The sequence below is a fragment of the Rhododendron vialii genome, chromosome 2a, assembly GCF_030253575.1.
Source record: "Rhododendron vialii isolate Sample 1 chromosome 2a, ASM3025357v1".
NCBI classification, from domain to species: Eukaryota; Viridiplantae; Streptophyta; class Magnoliopsida; order Ericales; family Ericaceae; genus Rhododendron; species Rhododendron vialii.
This window is the reverse complement of record NC_080558.1, coordinates 38,261,324-38,284,139: the sequence shown is the minus strand read 5'-3', so window position 1 is coordinate 38,284,139 and position 22,816 is coordinate 38,261,324. Positions and strand designations below refer to the sequence as shown.

General features: G+C 40.3%; 1 protein-coding gene and 1 non-coding gene across 4 annotated transcripts; both read left to right on the top strand.

Annotated features, from left to right (window-relative positions):
• The first annotated feature begins 4,855 nt into the window (after positions 1 to 4,855).
• Positions 4,856 to 22,240, top strand: LOC131315596 (uncharacterized). 3 transcript variants are annotated; one of them, XM_058344754.1, is made up of 10 exons: positions 4,856 to 5,027; positions 6,105 to 6,221; positions 6,432 to 6,545; positions 6,872 to 7,051; positions 7,740 to 7,819; positions 8,170 to 8,209; positions 8,317 to 8,424; positions 8,833 to 8,913; positions 19,324 to 19,446; positions 21,067 to 21,790. In XM_058344754.1, exons 1-10 carry the CDS (start codon positions 5,025 to 5,027, stop codon positions 21,157 to 21,159), a joined length of 939 nt encoding a protein of 312 aa, XP_058200737.1. In that variant the 5' UTR covers positions 4,856 to 5,024; the 3' UTR covers positions 21,160 to 21,790. The 3 variants fall into 3 exon arrangements, with proteins under 3 accessions (XP_058200737.1, XP_058200739.1, XP_058200738.1); XM_058344756.1 differs by lacking the exon at positions 21,067 to 21,790 and adding an exon at positions 21,836 to 22,240 and having other exon boundaries at positions 4,859 to 5,027; XM_058344755.1 differs by lacking the exon at positions 4,856 to 5,027 and adding an exon at positions 5,157 to 5,178 and having other exon boundaries at positions 21,067 to 21,793.
• LOC131318339 (small nucleolar RNA snoR100) lies at positions 18,583 to 18,690 on the top strand. The gene has a single exon (XR_009197662.1). It is a non-coding gene; the product is annotated as a small nucleolar RNA snoR100 (small nucleolar RNA).
• Positions 22,241 to 22,816: the final 576 nt, after the last annotated feature.

Sequence of the window (22,816 nt, the reverse complement as noted above, 5' to 3'; positions counted from 1 at the left end):
CAGGTTATGAGAGGGGAAGGTTTTGTTTGGAAAAGCATCCCCCTCGCCCGATAAAATCGGTCTCTACTAATATTTGTGGGATTTGAAAATCATTTTATTGCTCAACCTTTATGCCACATAAACAGTTTATAGCACATCAAAAATAGGTATTAACAAGCATGCTTGAATATAGGTATTTAATTGCAGAAGATAATAAATGACTAACTATTATTTCTGTTCCACGAAAAACACCACCGTACGGCAGAAGGGTGTGCCGTACGGTACTGGGTATTGTGGTCAATAGTTTAAAATGGGGTTATCTAGCATATGATCATCTAAAAACATGTGTGCATGCTTATGCATGAAACAACTAGTGTTTATTTCAGAAGGTAACATAAGACTAACATGCTTTATGAATTAAAAAAAAAGTCTATCATGGCATACGTGACTCTAAAACAGAAAACAGTATTTCACTGTAGGTTGATTGTAATGAAAAGAAGGAATGAAGCTTAAGTAAAACTGTCCCCTTGAAAGGTCTCTGCTATACGGCAGTCATGTGTGCCGTACGGTGGAAATTCTCGAGGCACCAACTTTATTTTTTTGCGTTGTTTAAACCATCTAAACCTAGAACTGGTACGAGAAAACAATCTAAACTTAGTAGCTCCCCTTAGAATATAAGAATATAAAGTTTATACCTTTTGGAATGAAAAACCTTTCTTTGGAAAGTTGGGATTGGTACAGTGGCCCTTCTTGTGAATTTAGCTAAGTGGGGAGCTCTAAACCTAGAACTGGTACGAGAAAACAGTCTAAACTTAGTAGCTCCCCTTAGAATATAAGAACAAAAAGTTTATACCTTTTGGAATGAAAAACCTTTCTTTGGAAAGTTGGGATTGGTACAGTGGCCCTTCTTGTGAATTTAGCTAAGTGGGGAGCTCTAAACCTAGAATTGGTACGAGAAAACAGTCTAAACTTAGCAGCTCCCCTTAGAATATAAGAACAAAAAGTTTATACCTTTTGGAATGAAAAACCTTTCTTTGGAAAGTTGGGATTGGTACAGTGGCCCTTCTTGTGAATTTAGCTAAGTGGAGAGATCTAGTATGATGTAATGTCAAGGTAGGAGGCTTGGTGTTGGATTTGGATTGCTTTTGAAATGGTTTTGAACTTGATTTTTGAAAGCAAATAGAGTTTTTGGTATTTGAAAGAAGAATAAAATCAAGTATTGATTTTCAAAACATTTTTGGAGCTGTTTTTGGTTTTCTAAAACTGTTTTTCTCTCTTTTTTCCAAAAAATGTCCTCTCTCTCTTTTTTTCTTCAGAAAATGTTGTATATCTTGTCTAATGAAAGGGGGCGGGGGGGGGGGGGGGGGGGGGGGGGGGGGAGGGATTTATAGGGTAAAAATGGCTTGGAAATCGAGCAAACTTGGTTTGCACGCATTTTTAACCATCATTGTGTCCACCATACGGCACTTAAACTATACCGTACGGCACTAGGGTTCCACCGTACGGCACATCCCAACCGACTTAAGTTAAGGTGGTTAAAAACTCTACCGTACGGTACAAATATATCCACCGTACGGCACAGTTGACCACAGTACGGCACAGTTGACTGCCGCACGATACAGTTGATTGCTTAACAGACCAAACTTCGCAGGGCCGCCCCGGACAATCCCGAACTCGGTTTTGGGTGTTCTTTGAACCGTTGGAAAGCTTGTCAAGTCTACTTTCTAACTCAAGTGGTTTGGATAAAAATAATTTTGTATATCAAAAGATATGACAATTTTACCCTCAGGTGGTCAAAAAATAAGTCATTTAGGCAAAATCCTTGTATTTCCCTCATTTCAAATCGGATTAAGGCTTATTATATATCAATAAAGAGGGTTTTGAATGTACTAAAAGATGGTGGACTCCCACCATAAAAATAAGGAAGTTTGATTTTTGAAAAATGGGCTGAAAGCAGACTAAACCGAAGACTGTTGCTGCCACGATGGCCAAAACACGTACTCACCCATTCTAAGTGTCACTTGGCACTCTCACACCTAGTTCAAAGGTGTTTTCTCACTCTTTTGAGTACAAATGCATTGTTTGAAGCTTTCAAGGCACGTTTTTATTATTGAAAAGTTTATTGGCCACTTGTGTATGGTTTTCGAAAGGTAGTGCTCCAAAAGGTTTAGATCAATCCAAAGGTTTAAAATTTATCATTATTGGGGACTTAAAATTTATCCAAGATTTCCAAATTGGGGTGTCTACAGATGTGTCTACTCATTGGAACTATATGTATTTTATGTTGGAGATGGCTCTAACTTATCAAAAGGCTTTTGATCGATTATGTGATGACCCATCCTTCAAATTAAATGTAAGAGATGAGGAGATTGATGAGGAATTTGATGATGTTGATGGTTTTGAGGGTATGGGTAGGATAATTAAAATTGAGAAGAGAAAGAAAAGGAAAGGGAGAGGGCGGAAGGAAAAATGTTGGGCCTCCAACTTCAAATGATTGGGAAAAAATCAAGTTGTACGTAAAGTTTCTTCGAGTGTTTTACCTTGCAACTTTGAAATTTTTGATTTCTTTATGTCACTTGCAATGCTTTTTTTGATGAAATGTTGTTGATTCAACAAGATATTGTGAAGTTGTGTAGAACCGATGATAGTGATTTGCATGATTTAGCACTTGGTATGTGTGAGAAGTTGACAAGTATTGGGAAAGTTTTGATAAGATTAATCAAATGTTGATGTTTGCGGTTGTTATTGACTATGCAGAGTTGGGTTCTTTGAATATTGCTTTTGAAATACTTTGGGTTATAATAAGATGACGGTTGGTTAGTTGACAGATAAGATAACACATGACATTACCCGTTTATGTGGATGGTATGTGAAGAATAATGCAAGCTTGAATGAGCGTAGCCAAGAGGTTGGGGGATCATCAGACAGAGTAGATTTGAATGGAGTTGAAATGGACATTGGTAATCGTAAATATTTGAAATCTTAATTTAAGATGCACATGCAAAAGGAAACCAACATGACAAGCAAATCGGAATTGGAGAAGTATCTTGTAGAATTTAGTGAGGATGATAGTGACAAATTTGATGTATTGCATTGGTGGAAGTTAAACTCCTGTAAGTATCCAATTGTCTCTCAAATGGCACGAGATGTGCTAGCTATCTCCGTATCCACGGTCGTCTCCGAATCTTCTTTTAGCATGGGCGGACGTGTGATTGATCCCTATCGAAGTTCTCTCTCTCTGAAGACTGTGGAAGCTCTTATTTGCACTCAACAATGGATAAGGAAACCAATAAAAATCAATATAAAAGAACAACTTGATGAGTTGGAGCAATTAGATTCGGGTACTACTCTTTTTAGTGCTTGATTTGTTTATGTTATGGTTCTTAAATATTTTTGTGTTGAATGCCTTATTTGTTTGTTTTTAGTTGTCTTGAAATCAATTGATAAGGACCAAGGAGTTGGTGGCATGGTGCCATTGTTTATTTCATGATTGAGGTAAATCCTAATCACATACACATATCTATTTCTGTTTGCTGTAATTTTTCTTACCGTTTTCATTTTTTGGAATCCACAGTCTGTTTAGTGTTTATAGTTTTTTATGTTGAAAAGGAGGGCTAGATTGTTGGCAACTTGGCATAGTATATTTGAACTTGGTAGTCTTTGACTTCTGGAATGTTTGGAGTTTGAACCTGTTTTTTATGCAGTTTTCTGCTGGTGATGGTTTTGCATTCTGCTGGTGCTATATTCTGCTAGTGATGTTCACAAGAAGTGTTTCTTGTGCTGTTGACTGAGGTGCCACATGTTGCTGATCTTAATTTGGAGTGTTTCTTTCTTTCTTTTTTTGGAGTACTAATCTGTTAGTTGGTACTCGTAATTCTATTGGGTATGGTTGGTACTTGTAATTCTATTGAGTATGGTTGGTAACTTGGTAGTTGGTACTTGTAATTTCTTTGATTTTGCCTATTTCCTGTTAGTTGTTAGTGTTTTCTTTTGAAATGGTGGTTGAAAAAAACCAAGTGGAAGAGTTTTAAGGCTGAAAATATGGGTGATAGTTGGTACCCGTACTTGTTGTTGGTACTTGTAATTCTTTGTATGCTCGGTTGGGGGAAAAAATAAAAAACAGGTGTAATAGTACTTGTAATTCTTTGAGCATGACTGTTGGAAGTTGGATTTATTTTCTTTTCAATGGGTGTTTGAAAATAAAAACAGGTAGAAGAGTTTTAAGGCTGAAAATATAGGTGGAAGAGTTTTATTGTTTGGCAACAGGTGAAAGAATGGCCAGAATATGGGTAAATCGCCTAAATATGGGTGAATCGCCCAAATATGGGTGATTGACACAAGGCTGAAAATGACTGAAATATAGGTGAAATTGTTAAGGCTGAAAATGACCCGAATAAAGGTGAGAAACAAGTGAAAATGACTCAAATATGGGTGAAAAAATGGCCCAAGCGTGGCCCGTAGTCCACTGTTAGGTTTTAAAAATGGCCCAAATGGCCCAACTAAGGCCCATTTCTGGCGAACCAAAATCTCCAATTAGATCAACCTCACCCGAACCGAATTCAAATACAGTCGGGATCGGTCCTGGAAAAATATACCCCGAACCAACTCGGTCTTCCAAAAAATCACCCCGAACCGATCCACCCCGAACCGAAATCACCCCTATTTTGGGGAAATCAGCGAGTTCGTTGAGGAAAACTTGGGTGAAGATGAGAGCAGGGGTATTTTGGAAAGATCACTTAAAACAGGGCTTACGTGGGTAGGACTTTGACATGAGGTGTGTCTGAACAGCCGGAGGAAGACAAAATTGGGCCGACTTGAAAGAACCAAAAAATAAATGATTTAGATCATTGACGTGGTCCGAAAAAGGCCAATAAATAGCCCAAAACTGGACCACTGGACTTCATCTGCTCTCATGGACGACAGGCCAACCCTTGGGGCCTAAAATCTGACGTGTATTTTGAATAGAATTGGTCGAGTCCAGCGACATTGAGACGCATAATGGACATTCGTGTCTAATCGGCTGGCGCGTTCTTCTGTAATTGAAGATGGTGAGTTTGAATCTCTCTCTCTCTCTCTCTCTCTCTCTCTCTCTGAGTTTGTGTATCTGTATCCGTACTTAACTGTGCAATAGCGAGTTGCTTCTATGTTCAAGTATTCGATCAGTCGGACGGGTTGAGGAAACAATAGGAACACGTTATGGTAGGTCTAAAAGTTGGCCCCGAGTTAGTATTCGAAGGATCCTTACTCCACGAAGTAGGCGAATACTACTATTTAGTGATGATTGACCTATATCTACATAGTATCAATTACTGTTTTGGTTTTTGTCCTAATTCATGGCAACAATGTTTTTACTTTTGTATGGATTGATAAGATACATCTCTACTGTAAATATTCAGCGTGTCCCAAACTGAGTTCGTGTCCTAATTTTATCAACAAAAGAAAAAGAAAAAAAAAAGATGACACTTTTGCTTGTCAATGTTTGTGTCACGTGTTCGTATCGGTTGCTTCTTAGTCATGCCAAATTGCCAACAAACAACTTGCCCGATGTTAAGAGTCTTTTGATTTCTACTTTATTTAGTTGGGAGCCGAGGGAGTGTTACCCTTCTTTGAATCAATTTTTTGGACATGTTAGATATTTTTTGTGGTATAGGGGGGTGTATAGGTCCTTTTATTTTTGACGTTTTCTGTTCTTTTCCTTGCTTTCTTTAGTACATGGGTGGCATCCCCTTCATGCTTTTTCAATAAAACTTTATTTCTTATAAAGAAAAAAAGTTCGGATTGGTTAATGACTTACTGTCATTGTTGTGCCCGCTTGAGGCATATTTTGTAAAGGTCTGTTTGAAGTTGTGTCCCCGTTCTTATTTACGTTACTTCTAGCAAGAGAAATCCAAGTGCTACCACTTGACGTGTAACTTGAATCTTTAAATGAATCGAAGTATGCATCATATGCACTCAAGGTTTTCAGACTGGTTTAGTTTGATCTGCATGCTCTTGGACAGAAGCAATCGATATACTGATTCATCAGCGGGCAAATGCACCGTTAAAAATGGCAATACTGTTTCTCTAGAATGGGGATCGTTATTAAGTATCTAACACTCTGCTGGCTTTATCTGTTGAATGCTAAGGTTGCTTCTGCTGAGCATTTCATTGACGAGGAGGATCATGCTTTTCTGCAGCTTGAGGAGGAGTTGAAGACTATAGAAAGTTCAGTAACCATGCTGACCAGCAATGTGGAACAACTGGTCAGATCTGTTGTTCTTATCTTATATACAATAAAGAAAACTATAGCTTTCTAGTTTTTGTTATTGTTTTCAAAATTCTGGAAAATGAATCTTATTTCCTTTTGAGGAAGAACACAATTAAAGGACAAGAGACGATGCAGATTGTTAAATTCTTGTTTTCTGCTTTGTAAGTTATTTAAGTTGCTGTCTTTTCCTTTTGCTGTTCTCCAGAATCAAAGAAAGGCTCTTTGTTTGAATGAGATGCAACATCTACAACAAAGAATCAGTAGGGAGGGTGCTGATGCTGTGGTACAGAGATTGTCATCACTATCACGGTCTCTAAAGGTCAATTTGATGTCACTTCCTATATTTCCGGTTTGAAATTCATGCATTCTTGCATCAAAGTTAATGTGTTTGTGTTTTTTTTTTTTTGACTTATTTGACAACAAACTGAAACAAAATTTTGATAATTGGAAACACATCTTTCATACCAAAAATGTACATTTTATGTTTGAATTAGAACACTAACGATTAATGATGCTTTCGTGATTATATAATGATACGCATTATGTCTGTTCTTATTACCCTTGTATCTATCCTTCTTCCAGCAGTTATCTTGCCCTTTTTATTTGCCTTGTCTATTTCCTAACTCAATAGTTGAATGTTTCCAGGATCTGGAGAGGCAAGAATCTGTACTCAAGTCAGATTCAAATGAAATATGTTCTAAATTGCAAGCTGAGGTTAATGAACTGGAGAATATGCTATCTTGTGGCAATGATGATGACAACCTCTCCTATGGTTATGATCTTTCTTTACACAATTTGCTAGAGAGATTGAATTCAATAAAGAGGGTAAGCTTTCATTTGCTACCTGCAAGTGCTTATTGAACTGACAAAGACATAGCAATGTTAGGTCCTTTGCTATTGTCATTTGTGTCCTATATCTAATTATATGGCAGCATGTCTAATAGGTCGAGATTTTATAAGCTATGACACCATGTCTGGGACAATCTCTGAGAATACTTTGAGAAGTGTGTTCTCCTTCACCCATAGCTGAAATCTCTTTAACTATCAATGTATAACAATTACCCCTTTTAGCCTATTAACTGCACTATGACTCCAGAGTTTGGTACTTCACCCATAATGTTCACTCATATTCTGTTTATAACCAAATTTTATAGAGGTGAAACAACTATCTAGGTTTGTTTATTGCACCTTCCGCATAATGGTTACCATTTATCTTACTTTGTCTTTCATAATAGAAGGTTTGCATATGCATTGAATCTACTACTAGCTTTTAGCACAAGTGCTATCTCCTGCTACCTCTTAAATGGAGGGAGTTCATTCTTCAACTTGGAGGGACATGGAGGTTGTTTTACATATTCATTGTTTGCTATTTCATATCCTATCCAATTTCAAGTAAAAAATTGCTTGCTATTTCATATCCATTCCAATTGCATGTCCAAAACTTCTCCCCGAGGCTTAAAAAGCCTATCAGCTTCTTTTTGTAGACTAAAGGGTAGAGAATTATTTGGTGCAGGAACTTGCTGTTAAGCTTAGGGAAATTGTATTGCTCAAACGACAGCTTGATGATGTGCCAGTGCAAGCAGAACTCATCCAGTATGCCTCTCTTCTTAGAAACTTTGCCTCATTATGTATGTCTATCGTCATCGTTACTGTTTTTGTATCAATCCAGATTCCTGACATCTCTTAATGTTGTTTCTGAACTTGTATGAAACTCTATAAACTGAGGGCATGATCCAGTTTCAAACGAGAGAGAGACCGCTGTTGTTTGAAGATTTAGGGAATAACTTTACCTTTCTATTTTAGTTATACCACGATATCTTTCTAATATTACATTTTTTTGCTGCACATTTGTTTTCTCAAAATCACCATATTGCAGTTGTTTTGGGGGTGTGTACTGGAGACATGTTGGAGACATTACGTCTAACTAAATTCTCTTTTTGCAGGTATGAACACCGGTTTTCAGAACTTTATGCTCATATTCAGGTGTAAAAAATTGCTCGTGTTTTATTCTTTGTCCTTCATTTCATATATGAATTTGTTTTATTGGTTCAAAGCTTGACTAAATTAACAATCTCTATCCTAATATGCAGGAAAAGCTTCGGAAAACTCGTAAATTATATGCCACCTATAATGCGTTGTTGGAAATAAAAGACCTGATGCTAAAGGAAACATCTTTGTTGAACTCTATAAATTCACAGGTATAAGAAATGGTGGCAGCTTCCTTATCATACAGACAGTAGTATTTCCAACCGTTTTCATTTGCAAATGCTTTCTTCAAAATTCGTGACTACACTGGTTTGGTTCCTCATCATGTTAAGGTGGCTATGGAATTTCTTACCACTGAGTCTCTTCATACTTATGCCATATACTTCCCTTATACTTCTACAATTTCAAGAGGAGCAGTTTAGTGTATTTTTTTTGGTGTGGATTATGGATATAAGGAAACCCCTGTATTTTACAATATACTGTTTGTCTGTTACCATGCCACCTGACCCATGCTGGAGATTTGTGTTCGACCAGACCACCAGTGTATCCCGTATCACAGACATCCCTTTGTTTTCCTCGTTGTTTCTGATTCTGCCTCCTTTTGCATTTATTTTGTACAGTTTCAAGCTGCTATCACTAGCACTGCTGGTCGCATGAAACTTATTGATTCCATGGAGGGAATTATGAAGGGAACTCAACAGGCAAGCACTCGTTTTCCTGATATCTGCGGAAACAATGTCTCAACTAGTTTATGGGCAAGATGAGATGCGCAAATACAACAAAAGTTCTTCCAATTGCTATTTAAATCTGGAAAAACCGGTCGAGGTCTTCAAAATATCAAATTTATGCCTCCATTAATTACTACTTTTTATTGGAGAGACAAAAATTGAAGAGACCAAGCTAGTATTTTGCCTACAAAAATACATGAAACAAAGAGAGACAAAGAGGTGGTAAATAGAACTTAAAAGAATCATATTCATGAGAATTTCATTTTGATACCATCTTCCGAACACATTTTCAGCTTTCATCTGAATAGATAATGAACTTTGCGATATTTCTATGTTTCTTATAGAATGTGCAAAAGTATGATAATCTAGGTACATGCACGAGTTCTTAGAGCATTAGAGCCCATTTATTGTAAGGTAGTTAGTATTTTGCAGGCTTCAGTTAAAAAATATTGCTGTGTTTTTTTATTTTCGGCAGATTATCCCACCCATATTTGAGCAAATTGGTCCCAAAAAAGCCAAGCATATTACATGAGTTATGTGTCCAATTCTTAGATTTTTGGAGATGCAAAGAAAGGGGAAGTCGCTGTCATGAAGAGATGTAGAGAGATGATAAGGGTGGGATATCATAAGAAAAGAAAAGGCCTGGCAACATGCATACAGTTGAGATGTATAACATCTAGTGTTGGTCAGTCGGGTTTGTTGGTTATTCTCCATTGGATCCGCTACCCGACCAAAGAACTGATTCCACACATTTTTCAACGTGCAGCCGACTGCTGGGGTGTTGAAGTTGACCGAAATCTGTCAGATCAGGCTGGACAGGTTTGTTGGGTTACACGGAAGTTCCTCACCCCTGGCTTGAGATGTTCTATTGTACTTAGGAATGCGCTCTTTTCTCGATGGGATCAAGGTTCTAACCTGGAAGCGCTGAGCGAGGTTCTGGGTGGGTTGGTTCGTCTGGCCAACAGAAGTTCCTGCAACTAAGTTTAGACACTCCTTTGAACCCCCCAAGTTAATCCCAAGGATGCTACCCCCGATGACGAAAATAGCCTCGAAAGAGCTATTGTATCAAATGTGAACCGCTTTGGAACTCAAAGGAAATGGATGAACAGTGTCTTAGTGTTCGAGTAAGGAAACATATGAAAAGTGTCTTAGTGTTCAAGTCGAGTCTTAGCTGGAAAACTAGGATTTGTATATATATAGAAATGTACAGGACGACCGGTTTGGAAAATATGTGCCCCGTTTTGAATGGGGTGTATGCTAGCTTCGCAGGGGCACATGCCATTCTGTTGTGGATGGATGCTTACGATCCGTACAGCTCATAGCGGATGGCCCGCACTCAAAAACTAAACGGACTCATCGTCCTCCTCGTGCTCTGAGCTGTACAGATCGTAAGCATCCATCTGCTCGCCGTCTCCAAGCTCTCCGTCCGAGCTGCTCACTAAGTGGAACTCCCGCTCCTTTGTGCTAAGCTCTGTCTCACCCTCCGTCTCTGGCTCTGGAACAGGTACTCACCTGGTCCTGGCTCCTCGGCCTCACACTCGGGGACCCGCCTGCTCTCCCCTGCCTCGCACTCGTGGACCAGTCCGCCTTCCTTTGCCTCGCACCCGCGGACCCATCTGCCCTCCCTCGGCCTTGTGCTGGCCTGGTACCCTGTGAAGCAAAGTGAAAAGTCCATTATAAAACAATGAAAAACAGAAATGATGGTATGGGAAGTATTACGAACGTGAAAGAATTGTGGCCATACTTGAGGAGGGCGACCAGCAGCTGCTGCCGAGCTCTCCGGCTGTGAACCTCTAGAAACGGCAAAGGACTCTCCATGCGAGATCCCCTGCCTTACCAACGTTTCCAGACTGCCCATATAGCGTAAACACCCCTCTACAAACTCCTGAGGGACCTGAAAAGGAGAGCGCTAGAATGAACAAAGTGCAAGAAGGGCAAGCATGTGTGAAAACGAAAAATTTGACAAAGGTACCTGGTCAAGCTGCGGTGGCAAAGTAAAAGGAAGGTTGCTAGGGACTAGAACTTCCGTGACTCGGTTACTCCCGTCAGAAGTAACTCCCACAACTCTCCAGTAAAGCACTAGCAAGTCAGGTTGACCCCCGACTCCGCAACAACCACGCCTCGAAGAAGGCTTGACCGCCACCTTGCCCCGACGATACTCGACAACACCATGAGGAGGAGCAAGAGAGTTGGCCACGAAAGCTGCGTAGTTGGCTCCAAAGACAATCAAGTCCTTGCTAACGTGTACACCCGTAAAGTGTTGTGCCACTTCTGCAGGAGTCATTTTATTCCCTCTGAACATATCCGCAGGAGGAGAGACGGGCACAACTGGCCTACAAAAACGAAGGGACTGTTGGACTATGCGCTCCCTAAGGTACCACTGCCTATAAGCAGGCTCTGCTATGATCTCGTCCCAAAATCCCAACACACCTGAAGATGGATAAACATGTGCCAGTAAGACGACTGAACAAAAAAGAAAGGGATATTGACGTGTGGAATGTAAAAAGGAGAAAGGAATACCTGGTCGACTGTCAACTCGTCCAAGTCTCTCCGGCAACTTCAAGGCTGCTAACACCTTCTTTGGCCTCCTGAGAGTCGCTAGACCACCTCGTAGCATGAGAAAGAATTGAGGCATCTCCAGTGTTCCGAGGAACCCTCAACTGCAAAAACTCAGAACTCCACAACTGCAAGGAAATTGCGCAAAGAAGAAGTTTGATGGTCTAAATAGGCATGTATAGTAAACTGAATTTGAAACGAAGGGCGACGGAAAAATGGGAAAGAAGTGTACCTCCCAAGCTCGCCAGTGCTAGGAGACTCGCCTCGAGAAGCTAAACTCATAAAGGTGTAAAGAGTAGCTACAATGCAACCTCCCAGTTGTAATGAGACGTCGTCTCTAAGGGCGTGTTTGATTGGGGGGATTAGAAGTAGGATTGGATTAACAATCCCCCCCACCCTCTCTTATCCCATGTTTGTGTGTGTTTTAGTCCCGGGACTAATAATCCCAACCGGATTGATTATCTTTTTTATGGGGGACAATATAATCTTGGGGCGGGGGGGTGGGATAGATTATCCCAAGACTAAGGCTGATCTGGATTAGCTGTGAGAATTACCAAAATAACCTTCGATGCTCCAAAATGGATACTTTTTTGTTTCCATTTTTTTTTTTTACTGTAGTTGTACGTAATACAGAGGAATAGGAAGAGCTGAAGAAATAGTTGGAATTATAAAGAGTGGTTCTATAAGAACCCAATGAAATTCTCTTTAGCCCCATATCTTTTTCAACACCCATTAAATTATTATTCTGTTCAACAAATACACTCATGTTCTATAGTTCTTAAAACCAATTTCTGTGTGCTCACTGCCACAATTAGCCATATACCCAACCCTCACCGCCTTCCACCACCATGCCCCGAACCCTTCTGATTGTTTTATTCCAGATGGATGAACTCCATTGGTTGTGGAAGTCACCACCATAAAAAGCTAATCGCCACCAAAAAAAGCTAAAGAAAAAGGGTATGGGTGGTTTTGTAAATCGCTTTGGTGGCAACATAGTCAATTGAAAATCAAGTTTTTTTTATCAAATTAATTGAGGTGATTGTAAAAAGTAGTCGGGGTTAGAGATAATTTTTTGGGTTCAAATAGAATCATTCATCTATAAATTGCACTAGGGGCAATATGGACAATTGAGTCATTAATCCTTGTCAAGCGGTATTCAAAATAAACGTAGGACGCACGGGATTGACCTTGTCCGTTGTTGAATCCCATGCACAAACAAACATGGGATATGAGGGACTATACTCCCAAATAGTCCCCACGCTAATAATCCCCCCACTAATAATCCCTTGACCACAATCCCATCTAATCCAATCCCTCTTATCAAACAGGGCCTAAGTCTTTAAGAGCAGACAAGAAGCTCCGGTACATATTGCTTCGTCACAACCTAACCATTGAAAAGATTGAAAACACCAAGCATAGGGCTAGGTTGTTGAGAGCATAATAACCGATAAGACCGGGATCGAATCCACAGGGAGCTCGAATTTAGCTTGTTCGGTAGTAGGCTTTATGTAGGGTTTGCGGCGTTCAGACGGCCAATTCTTGGTTTTTTTTTTTTGAAGGGTGGTATTCTCTCTCTCTCTCAAAGACTAGAAATGAATTTGAACTAGAATAAAAGAGGCAAGTCTAGGGATCATCCTTCTCGTGACTTAGGCCGTTTATCGATTCTTGAGGATAACCCAAAAGAGAGTCACAACCGTGTGCTCTCTCAGAAGATATAGCTTTGAATTTTGTTTTATCAAATAATATGGTTTCTTGGAATAGAGATAAACTCGTTCGAACACATTTATCAAACCCTTAGAGTGACAGAGTTCCAAGCATGCCATGTGCCAAGTTTCCTTGTCGACAGGGCATCAAAGAAGTTAACAACTCTAGTTAAGACCGAAAAATCACAAGTTTAGTATATTCCGGAACCCATTCTTTAAGCCTGAGGTTAAGAGAACGATAAACGACCTAAATCATTGGGAAGAAGTCACCCCAAGACTTAGCCAATAAACTACTCACACATACTTGAAAGATTAAGCATGGAGATAAAAAGAGACATGAGATTTAATCGATAAAAACGTAGATAAACTTGATATTAAGGATCTCGTCTGTGCAAACAACGTTAATAAATGAGAAATTAACTTAAAACGAATACCTTAGGTGTTCTTAAAGGAAATACACTTAAAAAGCTTAAGCAACAATGGAGTTCTATCCTAAAGAGAAGGGAGAGAGAGATACAAAGAGGTAGATAATGTTTAAAGCATAGTTGTCAAAAGCGCGCCTAGGCCCCAGGCGAGGCGACTTGAACAACGCGCAGGGTAGGCGCACAAAGCGAGAAAAAGCGACCAAGCGAGAGGTGAGAAAAAAGCGCGCTTCTTTTAACTTTGATTCACAACCGTTGGATCCAAGATTTAGGTTAAACATATACCTCAGTTGTTTGATGGAGCAATGAACTGTTCGACTTCTCTGGGTCTCTCTCTATATCAAACAGCAGCATCAGGTGATCAATTTCTCTGGGTCTCTCACTCTCAATCGATCGATCAACAGAGGTACTCTCTCCATCGACTTTCTCTCCCTCTCTCTCTAAATCAATAGTCTCTCTAGTCTCTCCGACGACACACACACACACACTTTCTCTCTCTCTCTCTCTATGAATCAACAACTCTCTCTGAGTCTCTCACCATTCTTCTCCTCTCTCTCTCTCTCTCTCTCTCTCTCTCTCTCTCTCTCTCTCTCTCTCTCCATACGTATATACTGGTACTCTCCTCCCCTCTACATAACACAACACACTGAAAACAAGTTGATCTTGTTTGTTTAAATTGAACTTGTTTGTTTAATTATTTTCAGAAATAGGAGTAATTATTTTCGAAAGTAATTAATCTAAATATATAGAAACAAGTTCGAATTTTCCGAAAATAATTTCTTTAATGTTTGTTGCTTTATATAAAAATATATTCTTTAAATTCAAAGAGTGTATTATTACTTGAAATATTAGTGTGTGCTATTTTTCCTATTTTTTTCCGTATAGGTGTGCCTCGCTTCAAAAAGGCGCGCGCCTCGCCTTGCGCTTCTCGCCTCAGGCCCAACAGGACTTTGTGCCTCGGTGCGCTTTTTGCCTCAGGCCCAAGAGGACTTTGTGTCTCGGTGCGCTTTTCGCCCGTGACAACTATGGTTTAAAGTGAGGGAGAAAGCTGTTTATACATCTCAGCTTCTCTCTCTAAAAATATCTTAAAAACATACTAAAAGTAGTAAGTATTCCATAAGTGGAAAGTCCAAAAAGTAGCTCAAAATCTGGCGGAAGGCCATTGGTATCAATACTAGGACGCAGAGGTATCGATAGATACCAACCACTTGGATTTTCCCCAAACTCAATTGGTATTGATACCCGTGGAATCTGGTATCGATGCCAACCAATCAAACTGTTCAGATTGGGGCTCATTGGTATCGATACCAGGTTTCTGAGGTATCGAGAACCTTCTTCACAAAAACAGGGCCACACCAAAATGAGCCCCTCCTTGGCCCACAACGGTCCCGATCTTCACCCGATGCTTTGTTTCTTGAATCTTGGGGCTCAGTGGCGACTTGCCACATGGCCTTGGATGGTCGGACACCTCTGGGGCATGTCCATAGCGTAAAAAACACGCCTTATTCTCGCGGTTTACCTGAAACACTTAAGAAACTACCTTACGTGCAATATCGAATAAAACACTAACTTTATACGTAACTACAATAAAACTAAAGACTTAAGCACCAAGAATCTACATTATTGGGTGCTTATCACATATCACCGTCTTGAGAGGAGAATAAACAACTGCCAAACAAGTAAATAAGGAAAGCCCTAGCAAGCTAACGGTGACCCGCTCGTTAGTCGGGACCGCAGAGAAGTACCTCATACGAAACCACGTGTAGCGGATCCTCCCCTGCACGTTGACTGGTGATATGTGGCCCAGCAGCTGCTTCAGCACATCCTTCATGAGGTGGACATGATCGTCAAAAGGTATAGGCTGACCACCTACCCTGTAACCCCCGTGAAGTCTTGAGGAGTCATCGTTACTTTCCCAATAGGGAAGTGGAAGGTGTTGGTGGTGTCCCGCCACCGCTCTACCAAGGCCATCAAGTGGCATCAACTAAATTCTATCATTATTCTTCTTCGAAACGATGGCAACGAAAGAACCAAAGCCAGAAACGTCCACCAACTGTCTAGTACGGTCAGGAAGGGCCCCGTACCAAGAAAGAACCATGTCACGACCACCGTGACCCCGTAAGCTCCTCTTTCTCTTCTCCTCCTGTGAAAGAAAAATGAGAATGCAAGGTTCAATGAAAGGTGTCGACCGCTAGGTGTTCTGCTCCAAACCAAGGTCAAAGAATTGTAAACAGTATCTAAGGGTTAATTATCCAAAGTCGTGTGTGCACATGTATGAACCATAACTGAACCATAATGCGAAAGGTTCGTAAAGGCATACCAAAAAAAGGGTGTAAGGCAAGTGGCGCTCTCGCTCTCGTAGCAGAAACTCAAGAGGAGGGGGCTCCCTTTGAAACTTGAACGGCACCAAACCCGAGGGAGTAAAGCTGTGCGGCTCAGGAGGATGTGCTGGTAAAGCATTTACGTCGAAGCTATGCGAACATGCACTATGGAAAGTAAGAGTGATGTATCAATCCCAAGGTTCCTAAAATGGGACCTCACAAATCTTGACTAGAAGATGAAGGCTTAGCTTTTAATCAAATCAAGGTAAGACAGATTCAAATTGCTGCAACTAAAGAAGAAGCAAAACTTTTCCCAGAATTTGAATCTAAGCTACAACAAGAAACACGAGAGGACAGTGAATAAGAAGATAGTCAAGAAGAAGTAGAAGAAGATAGTGAAGAAAAAGAAGAGGGGGAGGACGAAAAAAGACAAACTGAGGTTGAAGGCATTTCCCAACTACATATCCAAGAAGACCAAACTGGGTATGCAGTTTCACAAAATCAGAGCACACAAAGCGGGGGAATTCAGGAGGAGAAACCTGTGAGAAGTCCACCTTCCCTTACCTTCTTGACTGCAGCAAGCACTCCTCTTGTTCATAGCTCCCATATCGCTCGACAAGCTAACGCAAGAAAAGATCCAAACAACCACTTTGTTAAAAATGTATACCGATGCAGAATCAAAGATTCAAGCACTATTGCGCGAAATTGAAGAGTTAGAAGTCAGAAAATAGCAAGTTGTGTGATGAGGAGAAGAAGCTTGAAGATGAGAATAAATTAGAAACTTGCAACCTTAAGATACAAATGAAAGAGTATGAAGCCAAGAGCAAAGAAACTTGCAACCTTCAGGGGTCATCGTCCCTCTTTCAAGGCTAACGCTTTTCAGCAAATTACGGCGTCCATGCTTCTTCAGCAGGATAGGCTGGATATACGTTACATGGAGTTACCACCAGGGTTTGAGGTAAACTTGAGAAACCGCCTTTTTGTAATGGCAAGACACGAGGCATCGGTCTACTTACAAGAGATTGGGTATGGGGCTCGGGAGCTAAGTTACGAGATGGAAAGGTGTTAGGCACCCATCTCGCCTAACCTTCCGGTTAGTCTCTAATCATCGTTCATGGGAAATCAAAAAGTATTTTTGTGTTAGCCGAACCTGTATAGGGAGGGGGAATTGTTAATCGGGGATTAAGTTGTAAACAATAAACATGTAAGAAATGGTAGGGCGTCGCACAGGGCCTTCCGTTTTGCATTCTGCCTCCTCGGGCGGAGGTAGCGCGTGACACAATGGAGTGGCGCACAACGGACATCCATTTTTGTCATATGGCTCCAACTTCCCGGAGACAGACAAAATACAACACGGGGCACGGCAATGTGCCTGCTGTGAACAGAAAGCACAAAGAAGTACGTAAACTGTGCATTTGGGAAGTGGTGTGCGCCCAGTTGATTTGTGGCATGTGCCAAACGAAGCGATGCACGCCAGTCGCTTCCTTCGCAGATCCGGGCTCAGGAAACAACAATGGCTACTGTCCTGGCCCGACCATCCCCCTCGGAGGTTACATTGTGACGGTGAGGTGTCGGCTACCTCTCTCAAGGTTTTTGATATCTTGCTTTCCCTTCGAAAGTCGAAGGATTCAAGTGTATGGATGTGTGTTTGTGTGTGGGTGTTGTGGGTGCTCTCTCAAGACCCTAACTACTCTCTATTCCAAAGAAGAAAAAGTAGAAGAAGGAGAAGGGTGACTCTCTCTTTCTCCCTCACTAACCTAACTCTGATTGGTTCTGTTTATGCTGGAAACTCACTGATCCAACCAACCCCTAAGTGGACGGAGTCCTCATTTTATAGGAAAATGGGCTCTCTATTTGAGGTACAAAATGGTGTGCCCCGCTCCATAGTGGCGCGCACCAACTTCAAAATAGCGCGCATGACTGTCCATTTCAAATGTACGATTTTCAAAAAGGTGATAAGCTAGCGCGCACCCTCCTATTGCGGCGCAAGTGACAACCATCCGGTGCATGTCGCCTTCTAGTGATTATCCTGGTTTTCCAGCCAAGACTCGACTCGAACACTAAGGCACTGTGCATATGTTTCCTTTGAGTTCCAAAGGGGGGGGGGGGGTGTGGTTCACATTTGATCCAATCGCTCTTTCGAGGCTGTTTTCGTCATCGGGGGTAGCATCCTCGGGATTAACCCAGGGGTCCCAAATGGGGTGTCGACCCTAAAATCCATATACCATCCATACATTTTGTAGCCAACGTGTCTGCCCTAAGTTCTGCAAATGATATGTCCACATATTCGTGTCCTTGTGTCCATGCCCTGTGCTTGTATCCGTGCTTCTTAGGTTGCTGCAATGTTCAAAATGTGACACTTTTTATACAGTATTCTGCAAAATTTTGTCCAGTTCTTGAACGTGAGGCATTCAAAATCTTCCTGAAAGAATTATCCCCCTTTTAGTTTAAGAATTATCTCCTTTTAGTGTAACCAGTAGTAAATAGTTCGGATAACCTTATTAAGTCAATTTTTAAAATTGTTCAATGCTGTTGTTCAGTTGAATTTAATTACTCCACTTTTAGTTTATGTAAATGAAGGACGTTTTGTTGTAAAACCATGCCCCCAAATCAATTGTGCATACCGATGCTCTGGACTATCAATGAAGGAAGCATGGTAATGTGCACATAAATTGATTTGGGTCTCTAGACCTGCCATCTCTTATGCCATTTGGCTTTGATTTGGGGGCATGGTTTTACAACAAAACGTCTTTGTAGCTCCTCGGTTCTTGGAGATTTAGGGGGACCACTGTTGTAGTGGTATTTTGAGAGCAGCCACTTTGTGCATATATTGCCAAAGGTTATGTCTGTCTCCAATCATCCCCCGCCCATACCCCCAATGATTGGGGACTAGATGGGTTATGTTATGTTGTTGTTGTTGTTTTAGTTTATGTAAAAGACTAGTAAGAAAAGACATCTAAGGTGATGCCACTCATGCTCACTAGCCACAAGACAATGAATAAGAAGGCGGTAAGCCAATGCTTATTCTTTGCTTACATAGGAAACACAAACTTACCAAAATCTAACAGCTACAGCCTACGAGTCAAGTGTTCAGAGTGAGAATCATCCTTCTATGCCGACATCACATTAAATTCCTACTTTGGAAGAAGCCCTTGGAGACCAAATTCCTCTTCATGGGAAAGCTGATTCTGATGACTGGCCTAGACCCAATAAATGTTTCGTCTCTAAATGACAAAAAAAAAACTTCAACCACCTCAGTTCATTTGGATATCAGCATTCTGCTACATCATTGTTTGCTTAAACTACACATCTATTTGTTCGAAATGCTTTCCTACAGATGGGTATTTTACCTTTCGACTTTTTTTTTTTTGCTTCCTATAGAAGCTCGAAAAGGTTGCCCTTGCCGTACAAGCAGAACAAAAAAATTGTGATGCTGTCAAGAAAAGGTATGCTGCAGCAATTGTGGAACAAAGGTCCTGCTATTCTCTCTTAAAAGATTTGCAGGTAAGCAGTCATTAGCGAAAGCGCCAAGTAGTTGAAATTAGTTTCTCATGACTTTTCTATTTGTCTGTGAGGATTTGAAAGGAGGCTATATTGGTAAAAAGTATGACTTAATAATATCAGATTTTTTCCCCAAAAGTTATTGTCCCGAGTTAAACTGCAAAGCAATCCATGGCTCCAGTTTCAAGCGAGTAAAATGCTGATTCTGGTAGAAATTGAATAAAATATCACTTTATTATGTGTAAATAATTATAATTCTTAAGTTTGAACTTTTTTTTTTTTGGGGGGGTGGGGGTGTTGTTGGATAGCAGCTTTTATAGACCAAACCAGATAAAAAAAATTACAAAACAATGAGCTAATCTACAAAACTATACAAAACAAGCCCCTACCTCAGCAAAACAAACTACAACAGAAGCCTCACAGGAACAAAACAGCTCAAAAAAGAAATTAATGGCCTAATCTAGTTCTGCCTAAAATCCACCGAGGAAGGTTCCACAGAGAGCAGAGCCTAAGTGGCAGGTATATTCCTCCAAGAATTGATACGAGCTCTAACCTTCTCTTCAACAGTCCGAATAACCCCTTGGGCACTCCTCTGGCTTCTCCCGAAAGATCTTGCATTCCTTTGTAACCGTAATTGATAGATAGTAGCAGCTAGGGACAGTTTGCAAAGCTCAACTCTGTAGTAGTCCCTCCTGCATCTAAGCACAGCCCACCCCTTATCATCATCCCATAGCCCAGGTTGCCTCCAAATCATGCAGTTTGTCAAGATTGTACCCCAAACCTCTAGACTAGGAACATCCAAAAAATAAATGTTGGAGAGATTCTTCTTGTTGAGAACAAAGAACACAATTAGCTTCAATCTCCATGCCCCAAGATCTGAACCTATCTTCTGTGGATAACTTCCCTAGATAGCATAACCAGCATATGAATGCCCATTTTGGAACATTCCCATTAAACTAGATTAGACGTGCCCAGGGACTTTCACTCCCATTAGGCCTAAGAGTTTTCCAAGTTGAGTGAGTACTGTAATGCCCATTTGAGGGGAGCCAAATAACCAGATCTTCGCTGTCATCTCTTGGCAAAAAATTCACTGGGGTATTCTCAATAATATGCAGAGTTTGTATAGTTCTAGCCTTTTGCCATCTCCAAGTGCCATTGGATATTATGGAACTAACTTTTGCATTCAAGCTTCTGCCCAAATTATGAGCCACTGCTTCCCCAAATACCCTATAAAGAGGACCCATGGGGTGCCAATTGTCCATCCATAACCAAGTATTTTGCCCATTCCCTATGACATGTTTAACCAGATCTTGTCCCAGCTTGCGCGGATTCAAAATTCTCCTCATAGTCTAGGAGGTATCTTGGGGATGTTCATATACCAGAAATTCTTGTCCTTTATAGTGTAGCTGTGAATCCATCTGACCCACAGAGTATCCTGCTTCTTGCAAAAAGCCCAAAGATGTCTCAACATAGAGGTTTTGTCCAATCAGTTAAAGGTTGGTTTGCCTAAATCTGAAGGAGGTCTAGGCAAACCAACCTGGGACCATTTAACTTTTGCCTTTTTTAGAGTTTAAATCCACCCGAGACCATAAGAAAGCCCTCAACATAGCATCTTTCCTTTAGGATTCTTTTGGGAAGAACAAAGAGGGAACACCAATAATTCTGGATGCTAAAATGCACAGATTGAATCGGAAGAGCCCTTCTCCCAAAAGATAAGAGCCTATTGGACCAGCTTGCTATCCTCTGGTTTTGTGTATTTTTCTTAAGTTGAACTTAAATTACTCATATACCATAATAGCAAAACTACTTCACATTAGTGTGTGGACCATTCAAATCAGGGAGCGTATACAAAACAACATTTATCTGGTGGCATTTGAATGGAACCTAGTGAAAAGCAAATAATGCAACTGCGCCGTCAGCTGGTCTTTTTTGTTGCTATGGTATGCTCTGGTTTTGTTTCTAATAACTAGCGGCATGTTAGATATTTTACAAGTGTAAAATTTGCTTCATATGGTCGGTAATTGGTACATTTGGATTATTACTCAACAGAACCCCCATAACAAGAAATTAACTCTTAGAAAGAGTGTGAAAGAAAAACTTACTCAAACTGTATGACCTTTGTGCTTGGGATAGTGAGAAAACATACTTACGATATTAATCTTGTGTCACCAAATTCAAAGCTATCATCAGTATGATTTGCAGTAGAACGGTGGAACCCTTTGTAGTGTAGTATTTCAATTGTAGTGTGAGGTATCGAATATACTCCATGATAGAGATTATTCTTGAAGTTTGGCAGGAGACTTTGTGGAATGTTGTGCTGCCTACTTCGACTTGAATATTGGAAGTTTTGCTTCGTCAAAAATCTCACAGGAGTTTTATCAAATTTTTGTAGGAGGAATGCGCAAAGAACGAGCAACTTCGGAGCCAATCTTCAACGATACCTTCCTAGTGTGAAGAGGTGCTAATCTAGTTGCCTACTTTTGCATCAGGATAAATGAAAGCAGCATAATCTTCAGTGGATCATTGAAAAGTTGAATGGGTAGTTGCAAAGTTTTAAGCCCAGTTCACATGGAGAAGCAGCAGAAATCATTGTTCATCAATTTTGTTGGCCTCTTTGGCAGTTTTCTTTGTCAAATAGTAGTATACCGGTAATTGATTTTCACACATTGAAATGACGATGTTGTAATTTCACATGAATGAAAATAAAAAATGTACGTGTAGATATAAATTCAGAGACTGTGAAAGTCATTACCCAATAAAATTCTCAATGAAAACAGGATCAATCTTGCCTTTGCAATGATAATTTTGTACCATAAGACCTTTGTACTTCGTAGTTAAATACAAAGCTTCTGTGCATATCTAAACGCTTCTTGAGATAGAATAGAATTACTCCACCTTTTTGTTATAATAGCTTTTTATGTCCTGAATGCTTCATAAATAATCCTATTATGTTTATGGTTTAATTATGAAGCAAGGGCTAATTACATGGGCTGGAGTATTAGCATTCAGATGTGGGTGTGAGATACACATGATGATTGGTTACCGTGCGATCCGAGTTGCGCAATTTTTCATTTTTTCTTTGATGAAACTTCTTTACTTGTTTTTATTCGTAATCAATAATCATGCTCTCTATCTATCTAATATTTAAATATCTTACAATGATAATTATCCAAGTAACCCTTTTTTTTTTTTGTGGTAAATGAATCATATTATAAACAAAAAAGATTTTGGCAAAGGAAGGCATTCCTTCCTAGCAACAAACAACAGAAACCACTCTGGCTAATTGCCGTTCAGTCAAGTTTTATAACTTGTGAGAGAAGATCAAGGATATTCAAAGTGGGCCCAACTATATGTTAAAGAGTCACAGAAACCT

Bases quoted from the DNA above. Each gene is read 5' to 3' on its own strand.
- LOC131315596 (XM_058344755.1), top strand. The intron at 8,425-8,832 runs GTATAAGAAATG...TATTTTGTACAG, and splicing joins TGAACTCTATAAATTCACAG to TTTCAAGCTGCTATCACTAG. The intron at 8,914-19,323 runs GCAAGCACTCGT...TGCTTCCTATAG, and splicing joins TTATGAAGGGAACTCAACAG to AAGCTCGAAAAGGTTGCCCT.